The sequence below is a fragment of the Melanotaenia boesemani genome, chromosome 2 (assembly GCF_017639745.1).
Source record: "Melanotaenia boesemani isolate fMelBoe1 chromosome 2, fMelBoe1.pri, whole genome shotgun sequence".
NCBI lineage: Eukaryota > Metazoa > Chordata > Actinopteri > Atheriniformes > Melanotaeniidae > Melanotaenia > Melanotaenia boesemani.
In genome coordinates this window covers 37,900,674-37,924,153 of record NC_055683.1, presented here as the reverse complement: position 1 = coordinate 37,924,153, position 23,480 = coordinate 37,900,674, and the positions used below count along the sequence as shown (strand labels likewise).

At 40.5% G+C, this 23,480-nt stretch overlaps 1 protein-coding gene across 5 annotated transcripts; it reads right to left on the bottom strand.

Moving 5' to 3' along the window:
- Nucleotides 1-726: 726 nt before the first annotated feature.
- On the bottom strand, nucleotides 727-17,020 carry atxn2l (ataxin 2-like). Of its 5 annotated transcripts, none has more exons than XM_041968166.1 (23): nucleotides 16,922-17,020; nucleotides 16,307-16,364; nucleotides 15,939-15,995; nucleotides 15,775-15,846; nucleotides 13,521-13,704; nucleotides 12,443-12,561; nucleotides 12,266-12,357; nucleotides 9,634-9,840; nucleotides 8,804-9,102; nucleotides 7,567-7,650; nucleotides 7,172-7,315; nucleotides 6,947-7,024; nucleotides 6,793-6,854; nucleotides 5,339-5,637; nucleotides 5,179-5,248; nucleotides 4,949-5,104; nucleotides 4,811-4,874; nucleotides 3,122-3,297; nucleotides 2,892-3,021; nucleotides 2,001-2,116; nucleotides 1,709-1,891; nucleotides 1,266-1,428; nucleotides 727-1,066 (listed from the first exon to the last, which is right to left on the bottom strand). In XM_041968166.1, exons 2-23 carry the CDS (start codon nucleotides 16,349-16,351, stop codon nucleotides 1,008-1,010), a joined length of 2,859 nt encoding a protein of 952 aa, XP_041824100.1. In that variant the 5' UTR covers nucleotides 16,352-16,364; nucleotides 16,922-17,020; the 3' UTR covers nucleotides 727-1,007. The 5 variants fall into 5 exon arrangements, with proteins under 5 accessions (XP_041824100.1, XP_041824110.1, XP_041824071.1 ...); XM_041968176.1 differs by having other exon boundaries at nucleotides 16,927-17,011; XM_041968137.1 differs by lacking the exon at nucleotides 16,922-17,020 and adding an exon at nucleotides 16,689-16,878.
- Nucleotides 17,021-23,480: the final 6,460 nt, after the last annotated feature.

Sequence of the window (23,480 nt, the reverse complement as noted above, 5' to 3'; positions counted from 1 at the left end):
TAGAAAATTCTCCCTTATCATGAATACATACATAAATCTATTCATACATATATACACACACACACATATATTGATACATTCATACATATTCATACATACATACATACATACATACATACATATACACACACACACACACACACACACACACACACACACACACACACACACACACACACACAGGTATATACATATATACAGGTGTAGCAGTTGGTTATCTGCTGTTAGGTTGGATTGAAGGGTTGTTGCCTTCTACCTGTTGTATTTTTGTCTCTTCTTTCCTTTTTACTTCTCTTCACCATTCTTGCTTTTCTGTCCCCTCTGATCTAGTACATGAAGATTACATAAAATCCATAATTGTAAATGAATGAATGAATGAATAAGAAGAAGTGCCTTCTACTCATAAAGCTCCTCTTGGCAAAACAAATTTGTTCAGCACACAACAGCAGCCAGGGACAGGAGAGATTTAAAAAAAAAAAAAAAAAATCTGCTTTCTCCAACCCACACTAAGTAAATGTTGACCGATGATGGGATGGAACACATTACAGTGAATAAACTGTTTAGATCTACACCTTTTCCTGACTAATCACTGGGGCTGTTTGTGTTTTTGTCGGCTGTAACGTACAAAGATAAATATGAAGAAAAGACATAACTTAGATAACGCTCCTTAAAACAGGTTCAAGCCTGTGCTTTAGAAACATTTCAAGAGTCCAAGTGAGTGTGTTTTTAAGTGGTTTTATTATTAATGAACTGGCCTTGTTTTTACAAAAAATATGACAAGAGGAGGGACAAGAAGAAGAACAATGTTTCTAGAGCTAACAGTCCAAAAGTTTCCACCAGTTTCACCGTCATCGGTCCTGCTTCACAAGTACAATCTGTACTTAATGTAAAAAACTCTCGACTCCATCTTCTCTCATCATCTTCTGAGGGCGTCTCTCAAAGGTTTGATTAAAAATGAGGGCTTGTTAAAGTGATGTCAGGAGAAGCTGAATCCAGGTGAGGACAGTTCAGTTAGCGGAGGGGTGGAAGGACAGCTGCTGGGAGGGGTGAGCCTGAACCTGAACAGCTGGAGGATACAGAAAACATCTGAATTTAGAGCCTGGACCACTGCAACTTCTCAGTTATTTAACCTTTCTTCAGTCTTACTGTGGCTGAAAATAACACACTGGTTGAGTGTTGGTTGGTGTAGATCGTCTTCTGCCCATTAACGTCCTCTACATCAGTTCAGATTGTTAAAACATCTCATTCAAGGATTATCTGCTTACCTTGAGGCGGTCCGATGTAAAAGTGTTGTGGCGCCCCCTGCTGGTGCGTTGGGCCATGTTGGGGATTGGAGCCACTGCCCTGCTGAGGGGCGGCGTAGTGCATTATGATAGGCGGTGGGCCGTGTCCGGCAGAATGGTGAGGTCCTGACATACCTCCTGGAAGCTGCAGACCAGAACAGGAGAAAAGTCACACCTCCATCTACACCTGCTGAAGGACTCACCTGGGCAGCACGTAGTCTGCCACATTACAGCTAAGAAAACTGAGGCTAGTAGTAGTAGTATCAGTAATAGTAGTAGTGGTAGTAGTAGTAGTATCAGTAATAATAGTAGTGGTAGCAGTAGTAGTAGCAGTAGTAGTAAAAGAGGAAGATGAAAAAGTTTGTTTTGGTGATTTTTCTATTCCATGTTTTACTATAAAGGTTGTTCATGTGGGTTCGGTTCACCTGTGTGAGCTGGCTGATGGAGGCGAAGCCGTGGGGCAGCGGGTGGTGGCTGGGGAGGCTGTAGCCCTGCATGGTGTAGGAGGCCTGAGGGGAGCCATGGCCCGGCGGCAGGTTAGGAGGTGTGGGGGCCGACAGACCCCCAGAGTGGAACAGGGACTGAGGCTGAGGACCGCCCTGACTCGTCTGACAACGGACACATTTAAATGCTTTTTGAGGAACTGTGTAAAAACATTCTTTAAATTAACATGACATAGAAAATCAGTCATTCTCCTCGGATTTCAGCAGCACCCACCTGAGCGTTTCCTGGACTGGGGGCTGTGTGCTGGGGTGGGGGCTGATTCCCAGTGGGGGTGCTGGAGGGCTGAGGATGATGGATGGAGCCCGAGTGGTGAGAGAATGACTGAGCGGCTGAGAAACAAATGCCACAAATTTTCAGTCAACAGGAAAAAAGACTTATATGATATTTTGATCTGGTTTAACTGAACATTAGCATGTTAGCACAAAGCTAAGGGTCCTCTGGCACAAACTCTTTTCTGGACAAACCCTTTAAATCTTTTACATTTCTTTGAAGGATTCTAAGAGTGATGTTAGTTAAAATTCCACTAGTAGAAGTGCTTTTTGTTGAGCTGTCAAGTCTGTAACACTAATCTTTCTGGTAACCAAAGACGGTGGACAACTGCTCCTCTAACTGATGCGAAGTTAAAATGTTATTCTCATAGCACAATCGTATGCTTAAAAATTTTTGGAACCACTCCTGAGGCAAGACTGTCATTCAGAGTGATTAACAATAATGGGCCCACAGTAGAAAAAAACTCAACAGCCATAGAGGAACAGCATTATAGGGTGAACAGAGATATTTTAAGAGTTAACTGCTTTATGGTTTCAAATGAAATCCAAACATCAGAGCAACACTGTTGACACAATTTGAATCAAACTTAATTTAAACTACATGGAGCCATTTAGTGAACACAATAATGAGATTTTACAAATCTCGTGAGGTACCTCACGAGAATTAGAACTTAATATATTGGTGGATTTACAGCCAATCTGACAAAAACACGCTGTTCTAACATCCAGTCTACCTCCCCATCAAAACTCATGTGTTTATCATTGTTATAATTCTAATAAAAAATAAATAAAATAAAAAATCCCAGAACGTAACCATTGTCTCCACCTAACTTACCATACATGGCTTGCTGGGGCCCCGCTGGGCCCTCGGCCTGGCTGGGGTATTGGGGGCCAGGAGGACCCATGGTCTGAGGGGCCCCAGATGTGAGCATTCTTGCACCACCTTGAAGCACTGAGTAAACCGGCTAGAAGTACCAAGAGGAAGAAGAAAGACACCTGTATTCATATATACATATTTTAAAATTTCCAGAAATGAAGAACAGAAGTTCAACGACGGGCCGACACCTGAAGTACCTGTCCGTGGTAGTGTGGCGGCATGGCCTGGATCACCTGACTGTACTGTAGGTAGGACTGAGGATATGGTGAGGCCACTAGGGGGGGTCCTGCAGCTGAAGCTGCAGCTGAGATCATGGAGGAGCCTGAGGAGGCATGGTGGTCTGGACGTGGACCCACAACCGGGCCTAAAACAGCAAGAAAAGGGACCACCACTTTAATCTCATGTCTGGCTTAAAACTACATTTCCCATAATGCTTTGTGGTGTTTGAGCAAAAGCGGCTTTTCCATCTTTTATAATGACAGTCTTTTTCAGAAAACAAATCTACAATGAAAACAGAAAACAAGATTTTTGTGACACTGAACTGCATCCAGGACTGAGATGAAGGCAGAAAATGTTTCCATGTTGGCAGATTTTTCTGTCTTGGGGGACGTCTCCCCTTTGTATCCACATGAACTGCAGATCATAGTTTCCAAAGATCAGCAGGCCTTTGTCTTTTTGTCTGTTTTTATATTTATTTTTTTTTCTTCTCTGGCCTCACTCACAACTTCCAAAATGCTAAGATGACTTAAGTCCAGCACCTTTTTTGAGCTTCAACCTCAGAGAACGAGTGTTTAAAAAGCACTAAGGGAACTTTGTGTGATGAAACCATATGATGAGCTTTGGACCAGAACCTGGCATTACAACCTGGGCAGAGCCTCAGAAGCTGTGGTCCAGAGCTTCTGTAAGCAAACAAAAGAGGATGGTGGTGACAGAAGTGATGAGAATGGAGGAAGACAGGCTCTTGGTCAAGTCAATCAGCCAATATCAGCAAGTATAGTGGGAAAAAGTGGGAGGACATTCTCCCCAGAACGATGGTGGAGTGACATGGGGAGGATACCTCAGGCAAGGCTGAGCTTTCCAATCAGAGCCTCATATGGCCCCCTGAGCCCAGTCAGTCTAGCACGATGGTTTGGCTCTTTTTAATCGAACTGACTGAACCATTTCAAAAATGTTCTTGTTTATTTTTACATGTTGTTTAATCAAGGTAGTCAAGCCATTGTTTTTTTTATTTTTTCTTTCTACAGCACTTTATTATTGTTCATCGGGTGTTATACTCCTACTTGCTCTGACTGAACCAGGAGAAGTTGATATAATTGTACATGTTTGACCAAGCTTGTGAAACTTATTTACAACTGTTAAAGTTGATTTAAGATTACTTTACTGGTGCACAGTTGTTAAATAAATAAGTAATTCAGTACATTAATATCTGTTTTTAAAAATCAGACAAAAACTTTTTAAGTCAAGTCTGATGTTGCCTTGCACAAAAGAAAGATTCAGTCTTTTCCACAATGAGGCGTCTTTTGTTCGGTAATTCAGTGCTGTTTTTCTGCAGCGTATTGGCCGATACTAAACCTTAAATATCGGCATCGGAAGTGACAAAATGCATTGGTGCATCCTTATTTTTAATTATTGTGCTGTTCTATGTGTCCATTGTATGTGTATTTTTATTTTATTGTTTTATCTTCTTCTGCTGTTTTATTCTATCTTCTTATCAGCCTCAGGAGCACGGATGGAAATTAGCATTCTTTGTTATAATTCAGCAAGCTTCCATCATGCTTTCTGGTACTGATGGTCATTAACCTGACCTGTCCTAAATAAATAAACAAATACATAAAAAAAAATTAAAAAAAACAAAACGTTTGTGTGTATGTGTGTACCTTTGGCTCTGGGGTATTTGCCCTGACCGACGGTGGTCATGGTGTACTGATACACCTGGGTAGGCTGCGGAGGAAAAAGAGACACGTCAACATGGACTCAGCTTCACCTTCTCAAGCTGCAGCGACTACAACACAAACCTGGATGGAGTGTCCCTGCAGGGGGATGGGGGACATGTAGGACAGGTAGTGTCCAGGTGGGTTGCTGTAGATGGCCCCTCCTCCGGGCGGTGGAGAGGGGAGGACCACGGGGCTGGGCGGGGTCGGACGAGGAGGGGCGGGGCCTGCTGCAGGTTTCTGTCGCAGCAGAACATACCGAGGTTCAGACTCAGCCCCTCCACTAAACCAATTAAATACTTTAACTCACTCACCAGAGCTGCGGACCCTTTAACAGGGAGAAACTCCTTTGCGTTTGGATTCAGCGTCGAGTTTTTCACCTGCCTGATGAGGAAAATAAAAATAAATATTTAAAAAGATTTTTTTTTTAATTTCTTTTCCATCAACACATCCTGATGTTCAGCAGCTACTCACACAGCAGCTGAAGCCTCTGCTGGTTCGCTGCTCTCTGGACACGCCTCCTCCCCACCACTGGGCGGAGCCTGTGGGCCCGCTCCAGACTGCAGCCCATCTGGTCCTGAGGTCTGGGGCCCAGATGGAGCTGCAGGTGTTGAGGTGGGAGGAGCCGCCTCCGAGGTTGGATGCAGCTCTTTGGCAGAGGAAGCAACAGGTTTAGGTGGACCGGGTGAGTGGTACTCGGCTGGTGGGACGGAGGTTTCCGCAGGAGGATCTGCAGACGGAGGGCTCGCTGTGGGAGAAGAGCTGGGCTGCAGCTGGAACACAGACAGGTGGAAAACAGAAATCACATTAAGACCTACAGCACTGATGTGAGGCAGAAGCTGGAAAAAACATGGATCACTTCAAAAATTACAGGTCAGTTGACCACAACAACAAGAACTTTTACAGGTTTTAGACTTTGTCCAGAAACTTCAAAGTTTTATCTTCATAACATGAAAATCAGCTGTTTGGTAAAAACAAATTGTAGAACTATGGCGGAAGCTTTTGAAGAAAGGCTGTCTGTGTCAGGAGTGTTGTAAACAACTTTATAGCAGTGCATTACCGCCGCCAACCAGTGTCTGAAACTAACGTCAGAACACGGAAGTGAACTCTGAACTCAGCACTGCCCACTAGTGGCTGAACAGACTTAACAACCATAGCAACGTAAAAGATGCATGGGCGTATGAGGACGGCAACCAATGACTATATTTAAAATGAATGTCCCATTTACGTACACAACATAAATGGCCCTTTAAGGTGAAAAAACATACCCTGGTTTTACCCTGTAGAGTGCGTTATGAGCCATTTTTACCCACAAAATCCCATTTAAATAAATTAAAAAATACAAATTTTATCAACAGTATATGTGATTTTCATCACAATTTAGTAATTCTGTGTTGTTTACAGCTCAAAAGCACATTTTTGGGTGCACTACCCCTTTAATATTAAATTATGCTTCTTGTATTATGTAAAGTACTTTGAATAACCCTGTCATTGAATTGTGCTACACTTGCCTTCACTTTCTGAATATGACTGATTACTTGGTCTAATGTTTGTTTATTAACTTTATTGAAACACAGCATGTAATACAGCACATGTGTGAACGCATTGGTCTGCCTTCAGCTCTTTTTTGTCTTTAACTTTACTGAAACATCAGTGATCCAGGGGTTTGAATTGCAGGTGAATCCAGCCTTTAACCGCTGATGACATCACCATTTATTGGCACCTGTTGGGAACCAACGTTTCAGATACGAACCAATTTCTTCCTGGTGTGAACGCACAGACTGTTTCATAAACATTTTGGAGAAGCCATGCCGGTACCTGACCGGTGTAAAAGCCCTAAGAGATCCTGCTGGTGCCTCTTTGCAAAGCCACTTCTGCCTCCCTCTCCCACTGAGGAGGTAAAACTGTAGGAAATGTTTGAGCATTACCCTGAACTCTTTGCCAAACTTGCGGAGCTCCTCCAGCTGGGCTATCTGCTGCACCGATGGTGCTGGGAGGGGGAAAATTTAGAGATCAGATGATAAGGAAGGTGTTTTCCAGAGATGGTTTGTGTGTCTGGTGGAGCTGTCTAAATACGTTTACCTTTGCTGCTCTTTCCTTCCTGTGGACCAGACAGACTTTCTGCTCGATCTTTAGCTGCTGAGCCGAGGATTTCATTCACTGTAGGAAAAACACAGAAAATGAGCAGAGGATAAATGAAAGTCAAGTTTCAACATCCACTCCTTTCAATCCAAAAACATCCACCTTGACTCTACAAAAAAAAAAAAAACAAAAAAACAAAAACAGAAACAGAAAATATCTGCTCACCATCGACGGGGAAGAGTGGGGTGGGACCGGAAGGTTTGATAGTAGTGGTTGCCGTGGTAACACAGGGAGGGGAGGAGTCCATGTGTGCAGGGCCAACCAGTGGGGGTTCCTGGGGAGGGGTGTCTGGTTTTGGACTGCGAGAAGCTGGAAGGAGGAGGGAGAGATGATGAGAGGAGGAAACAAAAAATAACCAGATGAAGTTTGCAGTTTCTTCTTTAAGGGCTATCCCCATGATGGGAACTAAACCCCCTGTGATCTGCACTGCGGTCGCTTAGCATGTCTGAGTTTTACAGGTTCTGCACACAGAAGTAAAACATGGCAGCTGCAGAATGCGACGACGGCCTGCAGCCAAAACCTCGCAGCAGGTGGAGGACATGTTGGAGAAGACCTTGTACCTGCAGGAGAGGACTGGGAATTCGGGGTCCGCAGAGTCCTGTTGCTTTGAAGTCTCTGGGACTTCGGAGACATCCTGGATGAGACTGAAAGAGAAGTTGAACTGATCAAATACTGATCAATAACGACGGATTAAAGCATGAAAGCAGCAGCTGAGATCAGGTCTGTCTAACAGAGAGCCCTCTCATCCCATATTAACTGTTATTTTAAAGCTTCAATTATTGATAAAAATCCAAAATAATCACATAATCTGAAACAAATCCAACTTTAGTTTTAGTTCGTTTGCACAGAATAAAAATACATCAAGTAGACTGAAAATAAATAACTAAAAAGTACAACGCAGGAAGAGGCAAAAAGCCAGTCTGGCTTATCTGAAGTCTCCACCAAAAAAAAATAAAAAAACAAAAACATAAAAACACAAAACAATAACATTTGATACAACAATGCAAATAAAGAACAATAATGAGAATGGAACGCTATTATGGCCCAATCTTTATTATATGATTTCTCCTCATTTTCCACTGATGAACAATGAACAACTCTTTTTTTCCTTTTTTTTTTTAGTAATCCGATTACAATCCTGTCCTTCAGATGCAGATTACCATCCTGGTTGCTCTGTGTACTTCCAGGCAGTTTGTTTTTCCTTTTAAACAAAAATGAAACAAACAAAAGAAGCGTTTCTTCTACAGTGAAGACAACGTTCCCATGTTGCAGGAATACCAGCAGGTTCTTTGGCTGCTATGGACAGAAGGGGAGAAAAACATTTCCTGCACCTGGCTACAATGAGAAACCAGTTGAATCTGATGGAATCCAGTAAAAATGTTAAATATCTTCCAAAATTTCTTCCAAATGAAATGCTGACATTTAAGTTTAACAATTTTAAACTGGAATGACTACAAGATTAAAATATGTAGTTTTAATGGAAGTCAATGGGACATTTTTGGCCACAAAGGTCCCCAATGGGTAGTAAATGTGAGGAGGACACAAGGGTTAAGGTGATTTCAGAGAAAAGTTTCTATGTTAACATGAAACTGGATCAGGAAAAAATGTTTTCAAAAAAATGATTTCCTAGTTACTGTCATTCACATTGGTTATTTAGGAGAAATAAAGAGAAACCGCACACGCAGAATAATCTGGAACACAGTGTAAATAAACAGAAGCCAACCAGAATCCTGATAGGACCTAAACTCAGAGCAGAACCAGACCCTGGGTCTGGTTGTCTGGGCCTGATGTTCTTACCTCCATTAACAGGTGAGCGCGTCATGTCGGCGAGCACCTGAGGATGTGAGAGCGAGTGCGGCAGGGCATGATTGGTGCAAGGCGGGCTGCTGGAAGTGGGAGGGCTGCTCTGTGATTGGTGGGGAGAGTAGGCGGGCCTGACAGACAGCGGGCTGGTCCTGTCGGAGGACTGTTTGGGAGAAGAAGAGCTGGGCGGCGGGTGCCTGAAAGAGGCCGGCGCTGTGGGTCGACCAGAGGTTCCGGTTCTGATGGCGCCAATGTCTCGAGTCCGTTGTGGGAGAGGAATGTATTTACCTTCCCTGGAAAATAGGAGCAAGAGGAAGTAGAAAGGATCAAACCAAGCGTTCATCACTTGATTAAAACATCCTGTGAGTCATTTAGTTTATTTATTCAAACAGCTTCATTATCTTAATTTTTAATCTTAAGTTTAATACTTGAAATTCCAAGCATTGGACATTATCGTCAATCTAAGCTCTCTGATTGGTGGAAAGTTTGACAGGAAGTGGCAACATCATCATTTCCAGGTCTAAATAGAGGTCTCTTAGCAATATAGTAGTGATAGTGATCTTTTTCTACAATGAAAATGTGATAAAAAATGCTGTTATCATGGATCATTGTGGATTTACCATACAGCTTCTAAATAAACACTACTTTTTGCAGCTGGATTGTAAACTTCCTGGATGGGATATAAATGCCTGGAAAATTTCCATAGATCACCTAAAGGGTAGCTATCCATCACAGTTAACCCACAGAGTTACACACTAAAGTTCCTGAGCTATCGTTGATCATAGAAATGACCGACAGCCAGTGGTGGGTCATGTGACTCGTACCTGCTGGTGGAGGTGAACCCAGGACTCCCCCTTTCCTCCCTCTCACGGACCACCGAGCCATATTTCTCCTCCTCGCTTCTTCCCTCCTCATTCTCCAGTGAAACCCGCCGGCGGTACTGCAGGCTGCTCTCAATCTCACTGGCTAACCGAGCCGCTCGCGCCTCTCGTTGCCGGTAAACCTCTGAGCTGTCCTTCTCCAGAGGCATGCTGGGAAACAGATGGGACAGTAACTACAACAACCTAAATCATTTAACCCCTTAAACCCTAGGGTTTTTGGAGGTGTAGTTCGACTGAACAGATCTACCCAAATTAAATCAACAATAACTCTGTAATTTTCAGGTCAATAACCTTGGTCTCAATGGATAGGTAAGACCCTATGGAATATAAATCCAGTGTCAGAAACATTGTGAATGTTAATATGCCTGTGCAAATTGTGATAAACCATAGGTAAAAAAAAAAAAAAAAAACATATACACGCCTAATTGTTTTTTTTTTTTTTTTTTTTACACAGATGAAAATATGATAGAAATCATTCTGTGCATAAAGATACCACTGCATGCATTCGGCAACTCGTTGACTACAACTGTACAAAGTTTCATGAGAACAGAACAAAGCTCATAGCTTTTATGCAGGTTTTAGTGTGGATAGGACCAGACCGACTCTCCATTTGGCCACTTGGATACACAAACTGTGCCAAATTGTGCTGTGTCTGTATTTCCTCCAGAGCTTCCAACACGGTGTATTTGGTTTTTCGGAATTTCTAGGACATGTTTATGGCTTTTATCCTTCGTTCTAAATGGATAAAAAGTCAAAATGAAGCAAAGAAATGAACGTTGTTCGATATTCGCTCTTTCCGGTGCGCCCACGTGTGTAACTGCAGCAAAATGGCAATGATGCTCCTTTGTTAACACGCAAGTATTTATACCTGACTGATAAAGTGTCGTTCAAGTGTAAGATATCATTGGAAAGCTCGTAAGATGTAGAATTTGACCAAACTTTATTTACACTGCCAAGACCCACAACAAGACAACAAAATGGCTGTAAATGGGAGCATATGACATGTTAGCGCATGACGCAGTTTCACGATTATGGATTACTATGCTGTGAGTTTTGGTTGAAGAACAGTGTGGATAGACTGAAAATGACCACAAAAAGGTAAGAAAATAAAAAACGTTGCTGTTTGTGAGAATAGTTTTGGGATTTGGTGTATTTGGTGATAAACATGCTGTCTGATAAGAGTAGCTGTGATATGCGACGATTAGCTTTGTGTTTGTTTTGGGACTGACATGAGGTGCTTTGTGAATATCTTTTTATGCTTGGTATCATATGAAAGTGCAGCTTTTCTAGTTTCATTTGATACCCAATATGATGGGGTGGAGTGAACGGATCGCGCGTTGTGTTGCATTTTGTTTCGGGTTTTACTGGTTATGGTGGCGCTGTTGTTTGTGGCATACGTATTTTAAAGTTGTTATCAAACAAAGTTGATTTAGTGGCATTAGTTATTCTTCTTTGAGACACATTATAAATAAAATATCCTTACATCACTAAAGTAACTTTTTTACACACATGAACTTGTGTTTAAACCTGTTGGACCCACCGGTGGGTCCGTCGGGCTTAAGAGGTTAACGCAGAACAGAAGACTGGTGCTCTTTGATCTAACCTGGATTTCAGCCAGGAAATCTTGTCAACATGAAAAAAAAAAATCACACGTGAGAAACCAAACAAGGCAGGTAAACTGGTTCACTGCTGAAATAAAAAAAGTCAAATCAAAAGTAGTCAAAAACGGTCAATTATACCCTCAACTTCAGAGGGTTAAAACAAAGTGTGGAGTAGATTATGACACCTTGGTTTTAAATTCATTAACAACTTTAGGTTTCTTTTCAGTCACCATCACAGCAGGATCCGCGTCTTATGTAGGATTATGTCATTTTGTCAATTTTAGACACATTTAAAAACAGTTGGTATGTCTATTCTTGAGCAACTTTTGGTTTATTTATTTATTTGTTTTTGTTTTGTTTGTTTTTTTGCATGAACATAAACAACTGCGTCATCAGCATACATCTGATAATTCATATTAGTGGTTATTTCCTCAATCTTAGCTTCTCTCCACTGGTGTCCGGTTAGTTTTAGTATTAATTTTAAAATTATTTGTTTTTAAATGTCTTTACGGCCTGGCCCCGCAGTTTGCTACAGCCTTACAATCAGCTCCATTTCTCAGTTTTTAGGCTGACTGAAGCTTTCCTTACACCTGAATAATAAATGTGCCAAAAGTCTCAAAATGGGGATTTTATTAGTGAGATGAGCCAATTTTTAGATTTTCATTTTGCGATAAGTTTTAAACAAAAAGAAGGAGAAAGCTGTTTTAAGTAAGTTTCACTGAAGATCAAAAACCTTCCTGACTGAAGGACTTTCTTTAGAAAACAGGACAGTACAAACAGGTTTTTGTATTAAAATGAGTAAAATGATGGTAAAAGATAAAAGTTAAAAGCAGCTCAAAGTGAGTTTGGGTTCATATTTTTGGAGGATGACAGTAGAAACATTTAGACTTTAACTGAACTTCTTGTCAAAATATCTTTTAAATTCTGCTTCAAGCCTCAAACTTCTGCTCTAACCTTGAGCTCAGTTTGCTTACGTGTAGGAGGAGAGGCTGGAATCGTATGTGGACTTCACGCCGTACGCTTCTTCGTTGAACTTGAACATCTCGTTGGCATCCCACCCATTCGACTGATACAGGGAAAAAAAATCTGATCAATAAGTTAACAGATGAGCACAAAAGTCAAACATGGTATGGAGGAAAAAATAAACATACTGTGTCCGACTCCAGCTCAAAGTTTTCCCCGTTTCCGTCTTCGTCCCACTTTTGCAGCACCTTCTCCCGGTGCTCGCCGTTCAGCCGCGAGGAGCTGATGGCGGCGTCGGTGAATGTGTCTGCAGGACAGAAAAATATCTGTTAGGAACTGAACTTTTATAAAGTTTTTGTTGAACTTTTAGTTTCAATCTGAAATGATGAGCTGAGAAAAAGTTTTACAGAAAAAAAGTGTTTCATAAAAGGTTTGTTGTGGAGTTTAAGAAAATTCGGGGGAAAAAAAAAAAGAACATCCGATTTATCAGGTCCACCTTCTAGTACTGGGTCAGACCCCCTTTTAATCCCTGGTGTGAAAGATAGAAGCAGGTGGTGGAAACCTTCCTCCATATTGACATGACAGCATCACACAGTTGCTGCAGGTTTGTCGGCTGCATCCATGATGAGAATCTCCCGTTCCACCACATCCCAAAGCTGCTCTACTGGACTGAGATCTGGTAACTGTGGAGACCGTTGGAGTCCAGTGAACTCATCGTCATGTTCTAGAAAGCAGGTGGAGATGATCTAAGCTTTGTAACATGGTACATTATCCTGCTGGAAGTAGCATCAGAAGATGTTACACTGTGGTCATAAAGGGATGGACATGGTCAGCAACAATACTCAGGTAGGCTGTGCTGGTTAAACCAGGAAATGTTGGTACTAAGGGACCCAAAGTGGGACAAGAAAATATCCCCCACACCATTACACCACCAGAAGCCTGAAACGTTAATCCAAGGCAGGATGGATCCATGTTTTCATGATGTTTCCATCAAATTCTGAGCCCATCATGAATGTGGAGCTGAAATGGAGACTCATCAGACCAACAACGTTTCTCCATCTTCTATTGTCCAGTGAGTGTGTGTGAATTGTAGCCTCAGTTTCTTGTTCTTAGCTGACAGGAGGCACCCGGTGTGTCTTCTGCTGCTGTAGCCCATCTGCTTTAAGGTTGGATGTGTTGTGTGTTCAGAGATGCTGTTCTGCAGACCTTGGTAGGAACCAGTACTGACTGGATTTCTTGTTGTGGAAGGGAGGTGTACATGGTTACCTCTGACTGCGAAGTTTAAGTCAACGTCTCTGCAGGTCATTGTGACGAGGTCAGATGGGCTGAAGATCATGGTGTCGGTAATGTCCTCGACCTTTGGTGGAGAAGACTGGCCTCCACCTTCCTCCCCTCCTCCACCTCCATCTCCATCACTCCGTTTGTGGACAGCATCCACAGCCAGCTCACACTGAGGGGCAGCAGAGCACATGATGGCATTTCTGATGATGTTCAGTCTCATTTTCTTATGTTAAGTCAATGGTTCTCCAACTTTATATAATTTTCTGTACGTGATGTATAATTTATATACACATAGAGAAAAAAAAAAGTACAACGGCCATGTTTGATATTCATTTCTTTACCACAACTTCACCTCCACAATCTGATAATTATTTTTTCACTTAAAAACTGCGTCATTAACAAACTGGGCCTAAAAATATACAAACTCATCAAATCCAAATAGAAAAATATGACAATTTACTATAATAAAATCTCACAAATGCTTTTTCTGATTAGTAAAATGACAAAAAATGAAAATATAAAAGAAAGAAACAACAACTGTGCTTAGATAAATCTTATATTCTCAGATCTTTAATGTCTGCCGCAAACTGCTAGAGATGTTCTTCCAGTGTGTGGAGGCCAGTGCATGCATGCTGTGGTGTGCTGGGGAGCAGCGTCAGCTCCAGGGATGCCAGCAGGATCAACAAACTGATCTACAAAGTCTGTACATACTGCTTTTTTATTTCCTTTATCATGTGTTTTGGCATCTGTTGTATATACAGTACATTGTGTTTAATTTTTTTTACACTTTTCTTATATATCTGTTCTTTATTTATTTTAATGTGATTGTTGCTTTAACAAGAATGAGAACGACCAGACGTGCTCCCCTGCCATACAGCATGGTTACGCGGATGGGTGGTAACTGTGACTTTTAAAAACAAAACGTAATATATGTATTTCATTTGCTTCCACGAGCTTGTGAAGACACTGCACCATGTCGGCCGCCATTCTTGTTCTAAAATAGGAAATGCCCGCTGAAAATGAAGTGAACCACGGAAAGAACTTCGCCGTCTACCAGCCGATACCAGCCGTACTACCACCCCTGCATTTCACCAGCGTCGGCTACGCTGGCTCTACCGTAAGCAGACATCACGGCAGTTTAAATAAAGCTGTAGAAGCTAAACAGGAAACCTGCGTTCCAGTAAAAACAGCCTGTTTATCTAATAATTACAGAAAGGAAATGAAAAAACAATGTTTAAAACAATGAAATGAAGAGATTATGTGGGAGAATTGTCCCATAACCAACTGTCTAAATTCATGTTTAAGTAACTCTGATGTTGTTCTTATTAATGGATTTTTATAACTAATAAGTCACGTATGAAAATGTTTGTTTCTGCTGTTAGTTTTTCTGGATTTCTATGATGGTAAAAGTAACGAACTCCTTCCTACCCTCTTTTATCTCTCTTACAGTAACTTAACTGATGTGTTTCTGTATTTTATTTATTTCATGTATTTTTTACTTATTTGTTGGAAATAAAAACCAGAGTGCTGGTATGATCGGCTCAAGTGACTTCTTCACAGCACAGTAACATAAAACCAGCTCACCTGGAGCTCCTTTCACCTTCACTGGAAAGTCCAGATCTGAAACTGTCTCCCAGTTGCTGCATGACATTGATGGACCATAAAAACTGGAGATATGATGGTTTTAATTTGATTATACAAAAATATTTATCTGTCATTTACAGATTACAAACTATTTAATCAGTAAACTGGTTGATGTCGGAAAAATTTATTGTGCCACTAGAGGGAATGCCACCAGTGGTTCGCGTACACAGACTGGGAACTATGGCATGAAAGCATTTAAGGCCATTTTTGATGCTTTTTTTTTTTTTTTTTTTGCTTTTTTTTTATCCTATTTGCTACTTTTAATAAATCATCTTTATTTCCTTCCAGCATAATTAAAGAAATAGCATATCACTGGATTTTAAGTTACTAAAAGCGACCAAACACTTGTGTTTTCCCCGCCAAAAACTACATTTCCTTTCCTCCTTTGCTTTAAAACTTGGTTGACATTTCTTTTTCTAACATTTCATTTATGTTTAAGGTTTTCTAGTGTTTTTCTTTGATAAATATCTTAAATCCATCTTCCTTGTCAACCTCAGCTGGGCTACATGGGTCTGATGGTTAATTTCCAGGTTTTATTTCTGTCATGAAAGTTACTTGAGTTAGTTAAGTTAAAGAAAACATAAACAGACATTACCTGTGAACTGAGGGTCTTGAAGATCCCCTCATAGACTGCACCATTTTTCACCCTCACATCGCAGGTGGAGCCCTGGAAGCAGCAGTGCAAAGAATTTTTGGTCTGTTTTCAGTGTGTTTCGGGGTGGGAATGACTGGAAGCAGGTAGACGAGAGCTGTACTCACCACAACTGCTGTGAGGAAGTGAAGCATGCGGGCGTTGTTGTAGACGCCTTCAAATACCTGCAAACACACAGATTTCCAGGTAAAACGGATTACTGGAAAACAATCAAATGAAATTCCTCCAGGGTTTTTGTTTATTTCAAAGTCATAAATATTGCTCTGTGGGTACTTTTAGTTGAGTGAAGGCTCCTGCAGGTTGTCATCAGATTTAAAAGGACGCTATACAAATAAAGCTGAACTGAATCAGATTTATGAGCTCAGCCAGCCTGGATCACGGATTTAAAGCCCATCTCTTTGTTTATTTCAGCCTGATTTCTCATGATGAAGCTCATCAGCTTCATGCAACTTTATGCTCGTCAGCTGTCACTTACTGAGCTGCTGAGAGAAGATGTCTGGGTCTGATGTGGTGGTTTCATTGTACTCCTGGTCCTACAGATCAAACAAACGTATTAGCTCCTTCACAAAGAATCATGAACTGGAAACACAGCGATCACTCTGATACACAAAACCTGTAGTTAACAGGCGGACATGGTAAGATGCGGACAACAGTTAACTAGCACAGACGGTTTCTCTTAATCTCGTGATGTTGTGGTACAGAATATTAAAACAGCTAGCTAAGTAAGCTAGCAGAGCTAGCTTGGCGGAGACGTTCAGCTTTTACTGACAGACCAACGGAAACTTATCGGCATCGCTACAAACTGACAGCAGAGCGAGTCTCGGGGTTTAAATTATACTTTTTAGTCATGTGCATCCCTGTTTATCCGGTGTCGTCGTCCCAGTGAAAAGTCACACGTTCTGACAGGCCGAACACGATACGCCGCAGAACAACAACAACAAAACATAGCGCCGGGTACGCTCGACTAGTGGAACAGAGGCAGCTACTGATCACGTGAGGCTGGCGGAGTTTAACGGCAGGCTTGGTCCAGATTTTCGAATAAAGAAAAATACTTCTATGTTTACACCAGATAGCTTTAACTCTAAATAACTTCACCTTCTCCTGTGATGGAGCAAGTTTGCAGATGTTTATATTGACGCATTTCAAAAGCGCGTCAGGAACAGTCCTGTGCACCAGAGTGTATGGAACAAACGCGACGATAAGCAACCCCGCCTACTTATATACTGCAACACCGGATTGGACAATATTTACCTCATTTTCTGACCTATTTTCTTATTGGTTTAACTTCTTGCCAATCAATTCACCCGGTCTGATTCTCTAAATCCGACTTTGTGGAGGTTACGTCATACAAATCACACAGGGTATTTTGTTTTTGTAAAGGAAAAATATATATATATATATTAATAATAATAATAATAATAATAATAATAATAATAATAATAATAATACATAAAAGGGAATACATATTTTTCATGTAGATATTTTTTAACTCTTTCATATTTCTTGACATTTAAACATTTTTCAAAACACTTTCAACATTAATAGAATAAGTTTTTTGTCTGGCATCATAGCAGTAGAATGATGGTCTGGCTGCTCCTATTAATAGATTTTTTTAAATATCTACATTATTTATATTATATATATATATATATATCTTATTTAATTTGAATTATGGGATTTACATAATCTTGCTGGACCTGACTGGAGGGGACAGAAAAAAAGGTACCCACTCCAATGTTCCAGCCACACACCCCAGGAACCAGGGAATGTAGATCATTTCCCCCATCCTCCAACACTATCTCCCCTTCCACCTCCCTCCCAACAACCCCATTCTCAACCCACTCCGGCTCTTCCCCACCTTCCCTCCTCCACCCACCCACCCAATACCCCTATATATCCACCCCCTGGACATGGAGAGGCAAGATGGAAAAGATGAACCACACCTGCACTTTTCCCTTATGTTTTTTTAAACTTATCCTGTGTCTTGCACCAACATGTCTGCTCTAGAGGATCTCTGGTCGTCTCTTTTTGTGCAGAAGTTGCTCCTCCTCCTCCGCTGATGTTGTTCGGTGAATCATGACGGCAGCTGAGGAGGAAACTAGCAGTTCATGGTTCACACCGTTGTACATTCGCCCAAAAGTATTGTTTTTGACAGGACCTTCTCTAAAACAGTAGCTGGCTGGTGGTAGACAGGGTTTATACTTCAGCTATGCAGGGGCGGGTCTAGATGAGTTTTGATGGGGGGCCAGACAGGAGCACTGACCAGGAAAAGGGGGCTCAAATGAGACCTTTTTTAGGTCGAGATTTTTTATGAAATATTCAACTGATTATTACAACTGAAGTGATCATCTAATTTTTTAAAAGTGAAGAAAAATTTGTAAAACAGACAACCAATAATGTATTTTATCAGCAGGTGTTTACTTTGGGTGATGCTGCTGCAGGACTTTTACCACTGCTGCACAAACACTCACACTTGAGTGATAAAAGGAAATGTGTTTTATCCAGATCATCAGTTTTATCAGAGTTTCTTCATCAATGTTGGATGTTTAACTTCAGTTTTCACATCTGCTGGTTTTATGACAGAAATTATCACCATGGAGACGATTGGTGAAGATGATGATATATGAATTCTGAATTATGATCTAGAACATGACAGAGATGCAACATAAAGAAGTACATTACATGCTGCATTTACTGACTATTGGACATCTGATGTTTATCCATTGGGGCCAGTTAAAATATTTGTAGCATTGACTCGTTCTGTTGATACAATACAGTAAAAAATGGACAAATTTCAGATATAGTTGCAATTTATCATGATTCATTCATTTGAAAGCTGTAATTAAACCTATTAAAATTTTTAATCATTTAACAGCCCTAAAATAAACAGAATTCAGACCCCAACAGGTGTTCCAGTGAGAGACAATAAAAACCAAGCTGAAGAGAAAGAAAAACACCACACAGCAGTCTGTATGTTTCACTATATTTATATTATATCATTAAATTCAATGTAGTACCTGAAACTAAGCACACAGGCCGGACAGAGGGCTCTGCCCGTCCTCAACACACGGTCCCAGCAAAGAGAGAAAACAGACAGAGAAAGGCACAAAGAGTCCTGAAACTGAGAAAAGGACAGAACATGATGACGGGGGTCCAAAAGGTGCATCAAAACAAATAAAACATGAGCAAAGAAAACGTGGCCAACTCTAAACTGAACGTAGAGAAGAGCGAGGCCAATGCAGGCGAACGGAGGCTGATGGCTGGACGACAGACACAGAAAGGCACGAGTAGAAAAAGTATTTTCATCCACATTTTCTGCTAATTTTTCCCCTTGATGAAGGAACGGTGAGGATGAGGAGAGGACAGCATGAAAAGAGTGAGGGATGCTGAAGCCGTGAGAAAGAGGCTTTTAGAGAAAACCTTACACTTTTTTTCCTTCTTTTATCTCAAACATAAAAAGGCACAAAGACGTTTGAACTGAATTACAAGATGGAGTCTGAACAAGCGTTACATGGAGTAGAATACAAAATGAAAAACAAGAACAAATAATACTATTCTGACAGTCATCATTAACATTATTTCCATCCAGGTTATTCTTATTGGTACCATCCATCATTTCACTCTGAAAGGAAACAAAAACTCTCCATCTTCTGCCTTTTGAGTGTCGGAGAGCAACTCGGAGAGAAAGAGACAAACAAATGTCCAGAGTGATGCTGCTGAGAGCAACTGAGGTAAATGTTTCCTGCCTGAAACAGACCCAAAGTGTCCCACCCTGTCCGGTGTCCATACAGGACAGAGTCCATCAAACCCAAAGAACCCAGATCACAGTCAGGACGTCTGCTAGAAATCATCTTCATGGAGTAAATCAGGGAGGATGAAATTCACATCCAAAGTTTCTGAAAATGGTTTTTTTCCTTTCATAAAGAAGAAAAAACCCTCATAAGAGGAGCTTTAAAGAACCACTTATCAGAGACTGATCTTTAAATAAAATCCCAGCCACAGAAATCTTTTATATGTAAAGTAACTTCACGTTTTGTGTTTTAATTCAATAAAAACAGTGATCATTGTCTTACCAAACGTACATTTAAAGGGTTAAAACAATTTAAATCACTACATATTTGGTAGTTTTTATTAGGACTGAAATTAAATAAAAGGTCTAAGTTTAAAAAAGGGAGGAAAAAAAAGTTTTTCCTAAAGGGTAGTAAATGAAGTTAAAGTCAGTAGTGCATCTGTTTGTCTCTGGACTGCATCACAGTCAGACCTCACAGCCTAAAAGCTGTTTAATAGCTTATAGCTGATGTATAAAGTCGTAGTATCATGTTGAGGGGGCTGCAGTCAGTCAGTGGTACCGTCTCAGTCTGTTTTAACTTGAAACTCCTTTTTAACAGCAAGTACCAGCAGTTAAATTCAGAGTACCTTCAGTTCAGTAAGAGTACCACAAATCAGCCCCCAGAGAACCAGCCACACCACAAGATCAACGTTTATCCTTTCCTGTGGATTCTTTTTATCAGAGATACGCTGATACAGTATTGCTATCAGTACCGATACTGGAGAAAATTCTAGATAAGGTATCAGTGACAGTGGGCTCTATCCATAGGTGCAGATCTATTTAGTGTAATTCTATGCTGTGCGCTTTGAGTGACGTTATGCGCTATCGTGGTGGAGGCTCAGATTTGTTCTCCAAGTGTAGCGAGAGAAAGGATCCGCCATCGGGAACTTTTTCACTACTTCAGCCAACACATTCAATATGTCGGTATTTCTCCATCTGTAATCAAAAGCGGAACTGTTTAATTTGAGGGCAAAATTTCTTGTTTTCACACTTAAACATCACACTTTTCTCTCTTAAAACTTTGCTCTCACACTCAAAAAGTCCCTTGTCCTCGTCTTCTCCTTAAAAACTCTGCGCCCCATCTTGAGTTTAGGGTTGCAGGTTCAAATCTCCTACGTTCAAGCTTGGTCTCTTTACCTTACACTCAGGCATCCTCGGCTCTCTCAACTTCTGCTCTCGGATATTTTTTTCTCTCTCTTAAGTTGCTAAATGAGCTGTCTGTCAAATGTCCCTCCAGCCAATAGAAAACTAGATAAATGATGACGGACCAAATCGTCCCCGCCTTCTTCAGGGTGCGCTTGTTTTAATTGACACAGTGACTCCAGACTAGTTCAGAATCAGAAACAAATGTTTATTTTTATTTCCACCGAAGTGTGCTAATTGTAACCATTTTATAATTTTCCTCTTTCATTTAAAAAGTAGACCCTTATTTGACAGTAATATTATAACCCATTGGGCCACTGGTAAATCCACATGATCAGCTACGGTCTCAGCTAAGATGACTGAGTGAAGATGATAAAAATCTACATCACGATGGCTTGAACAGACCTATAGGAATGATGATCAGCTCCATATGCATGCTAATTTATCCTAGGCTAATTCTATAGTACCATAGAAGCAGAACATCTATGTCTCAATTTATGATTCCCTCAGCTTTATACTTGGCATACGGTACGTTTGTATGGGTACAATTAGTTTTTAAATGAGTACTTTTGCTGCAGGTTAGCATGTCACTGTTTTTCTTTCATTAAAAAAAACATTCACATGCATATATTAAAAGACAAATGAAAACATAGTGCTTACTAGAGATTGCTGGGTTAGGTTATCCACACATGTTTAGTGATGATCCCAGTTAAGTACCAATTTTCTGAGTGCACTGTGTCAAGTAAAACAAGCACACCCTAAAGAAGGCGGGAACTATTTGGACCACATTATCTAGTATTCTACTGGCTGGAGGACGTTTAACAGACAGCTCACTCAGCAATCCAAGCGAAAGAAAAAAATATCCAAGAGCTGAAGTTTCGAGAGCTGAGGACGTGTCTGAGTGTGAGGGAAAGAGACCAAGTCTGAACGCAGGAGATTTAAACCTGCAACCCTAAACTTGAGAAGAGGAGCAGAGTTTTGAAAGAGGACAATATATTTGAGAGCAAGAAGGGACTTTCTGAGTGTGAGAGCAGAGTTTTGAGAGAGAGCAAAATTATATTTGAGCCTAAAAACCAAGTACATCAAACAGTTACACTCTTGATTAAAGATGGAGAAATGCCTCCATAATTTAACGACTATGTGTAAAACCTGCGAGGTGAACGTTCAGAGAAGCTGCCCGAGCCAGTCATCGACACCGAGTGGCATGTGTGTAAAAAAGCTTGACGAGTTGGGACTATCTGGTTTTTTAGTGGAGCTATTGTTTTATTCAGCAGCTTTTGTAATGGACGTTTAATTTCAGGGCTTAAAGTATCCCGGCACAGTTTCAGCACTTTATTTTATAGTGAGTGTTTTTTCTACTTGCTCGGAGCCAGAAGTTTTGTTGGGTAATTCAGTGCTGGTTTTCTGTATCAGTATCGGAAGTGAAAAAAGTGGAGGGTGCGCACTGCATCTGGATGATGTCACACACTTTGGTTTCCATGGCATCAATCTAAGACGTCTTAGTGTTGATGGAGGTGGTTTCTGTAAACTGTCCTCCAGCACGGAGGGCGGAGCTAAAGTGCAGCAGGACATGGCGCCTGATTTGCATTTATTTAACTTTAATAATGTTAACACTAAATATAACAAAATAAGACTATAATCTTATAAAGGAATATATAATATACAATAGGTCTGTAATGTATGGAGATCTGTTCAATTCAAAATTAAATAATTATTGAAACTCATAAAATGCACTTGAAATAAACATAATTTCCAATTAAATATTTTTTTTAAAATGTAAAAAAATGCAAATTTTTAATAGGAAACTCTTATTTCAGGCAACTTATATTTAATAAATTATTTAATTTAAAGTCCCCTGAAAAAAAAAAAAAAAAAAAAAAACTGGCCAAAAAAAAAAAAACATTAAGAGAAATTTTTCTAGTTGGAAAATAAATTTATTCCAAGGGAATATTTATTTCAGTACCTTTTTAGTCATGGCGCTCCAGAGACGGATGGACAACTCTGGACACGCAGCACTTTAAACTATGTCTTAGTGTTGGTTTTATTAGAAATGGAAAGTTCACATTCAGCCATTTGTTGGGTTTATTATTGATTTAAAGTTTATGTTTGTGGGTTCTCTAATCAAACATAAATGTAATAAAGTTTTACGGTTAAAATTTATGTTTTTGTTGTGGAATCGTTACTTTCTAAAATACAAACCACAGTAATGCTACATGTTCACAGGAATCAGCTTCATCCGCCACATTTGGTTTGAGCAGCTAAATCACATCCAAACACGTATTTCACATGCACATGTAAAACACGTGTTTCACGTGTGCTTCACACATGGACCACATACAAAGCACATGAAATTGTTCCAAAACCAAATTTCCACATGAATCACATGGGGAGTCCATGTTTTTACATGTGAAGTACATGTGATCCACATTTGTTTCACATGTGAGGCACGTGAAAATATGCCAAGAAAAATTTCCACAGGTGCTTTACATATAAATCACATGTGAAACACGTGTGGAAATGTGGTCTGGCACAGTTTTATGTGCTCTTTATGCGTTTTTCCCGGTAATGGGAAATCACCAGAGGGGGGCCCTATAGACTGTGTTGCTAGTGGTTATAATTCAGTAGAAGAAGTAGTTGTCCTAACAGGAAACAAAACAACTGTGGTGGACATCAACAA

Coding starts and splice junctions, on each gene's coding strand:
- atxn2l (XM_041968137.1), bottom strand. CDS start 16,777: ATGTTTTGTTGTTGTTGTTCTGCGGCGTATCGTGTTCGGCCTGTCAGA. Junction 5,638..6,792: donor AGTTTGGCAAAGAGTTCAGG/GTAATGCTCAAA, acceptor TCTGTGTTCCAG/CTGCAGCCCAGCTCTTCTCC. Junction 1,429..1,708: donor CCATCAGCCAGCTCACACAG/GTGAACCGAACC, acceptor TCTGGTCTGCAG/CTTCCAGGAGGTATGTCAGG.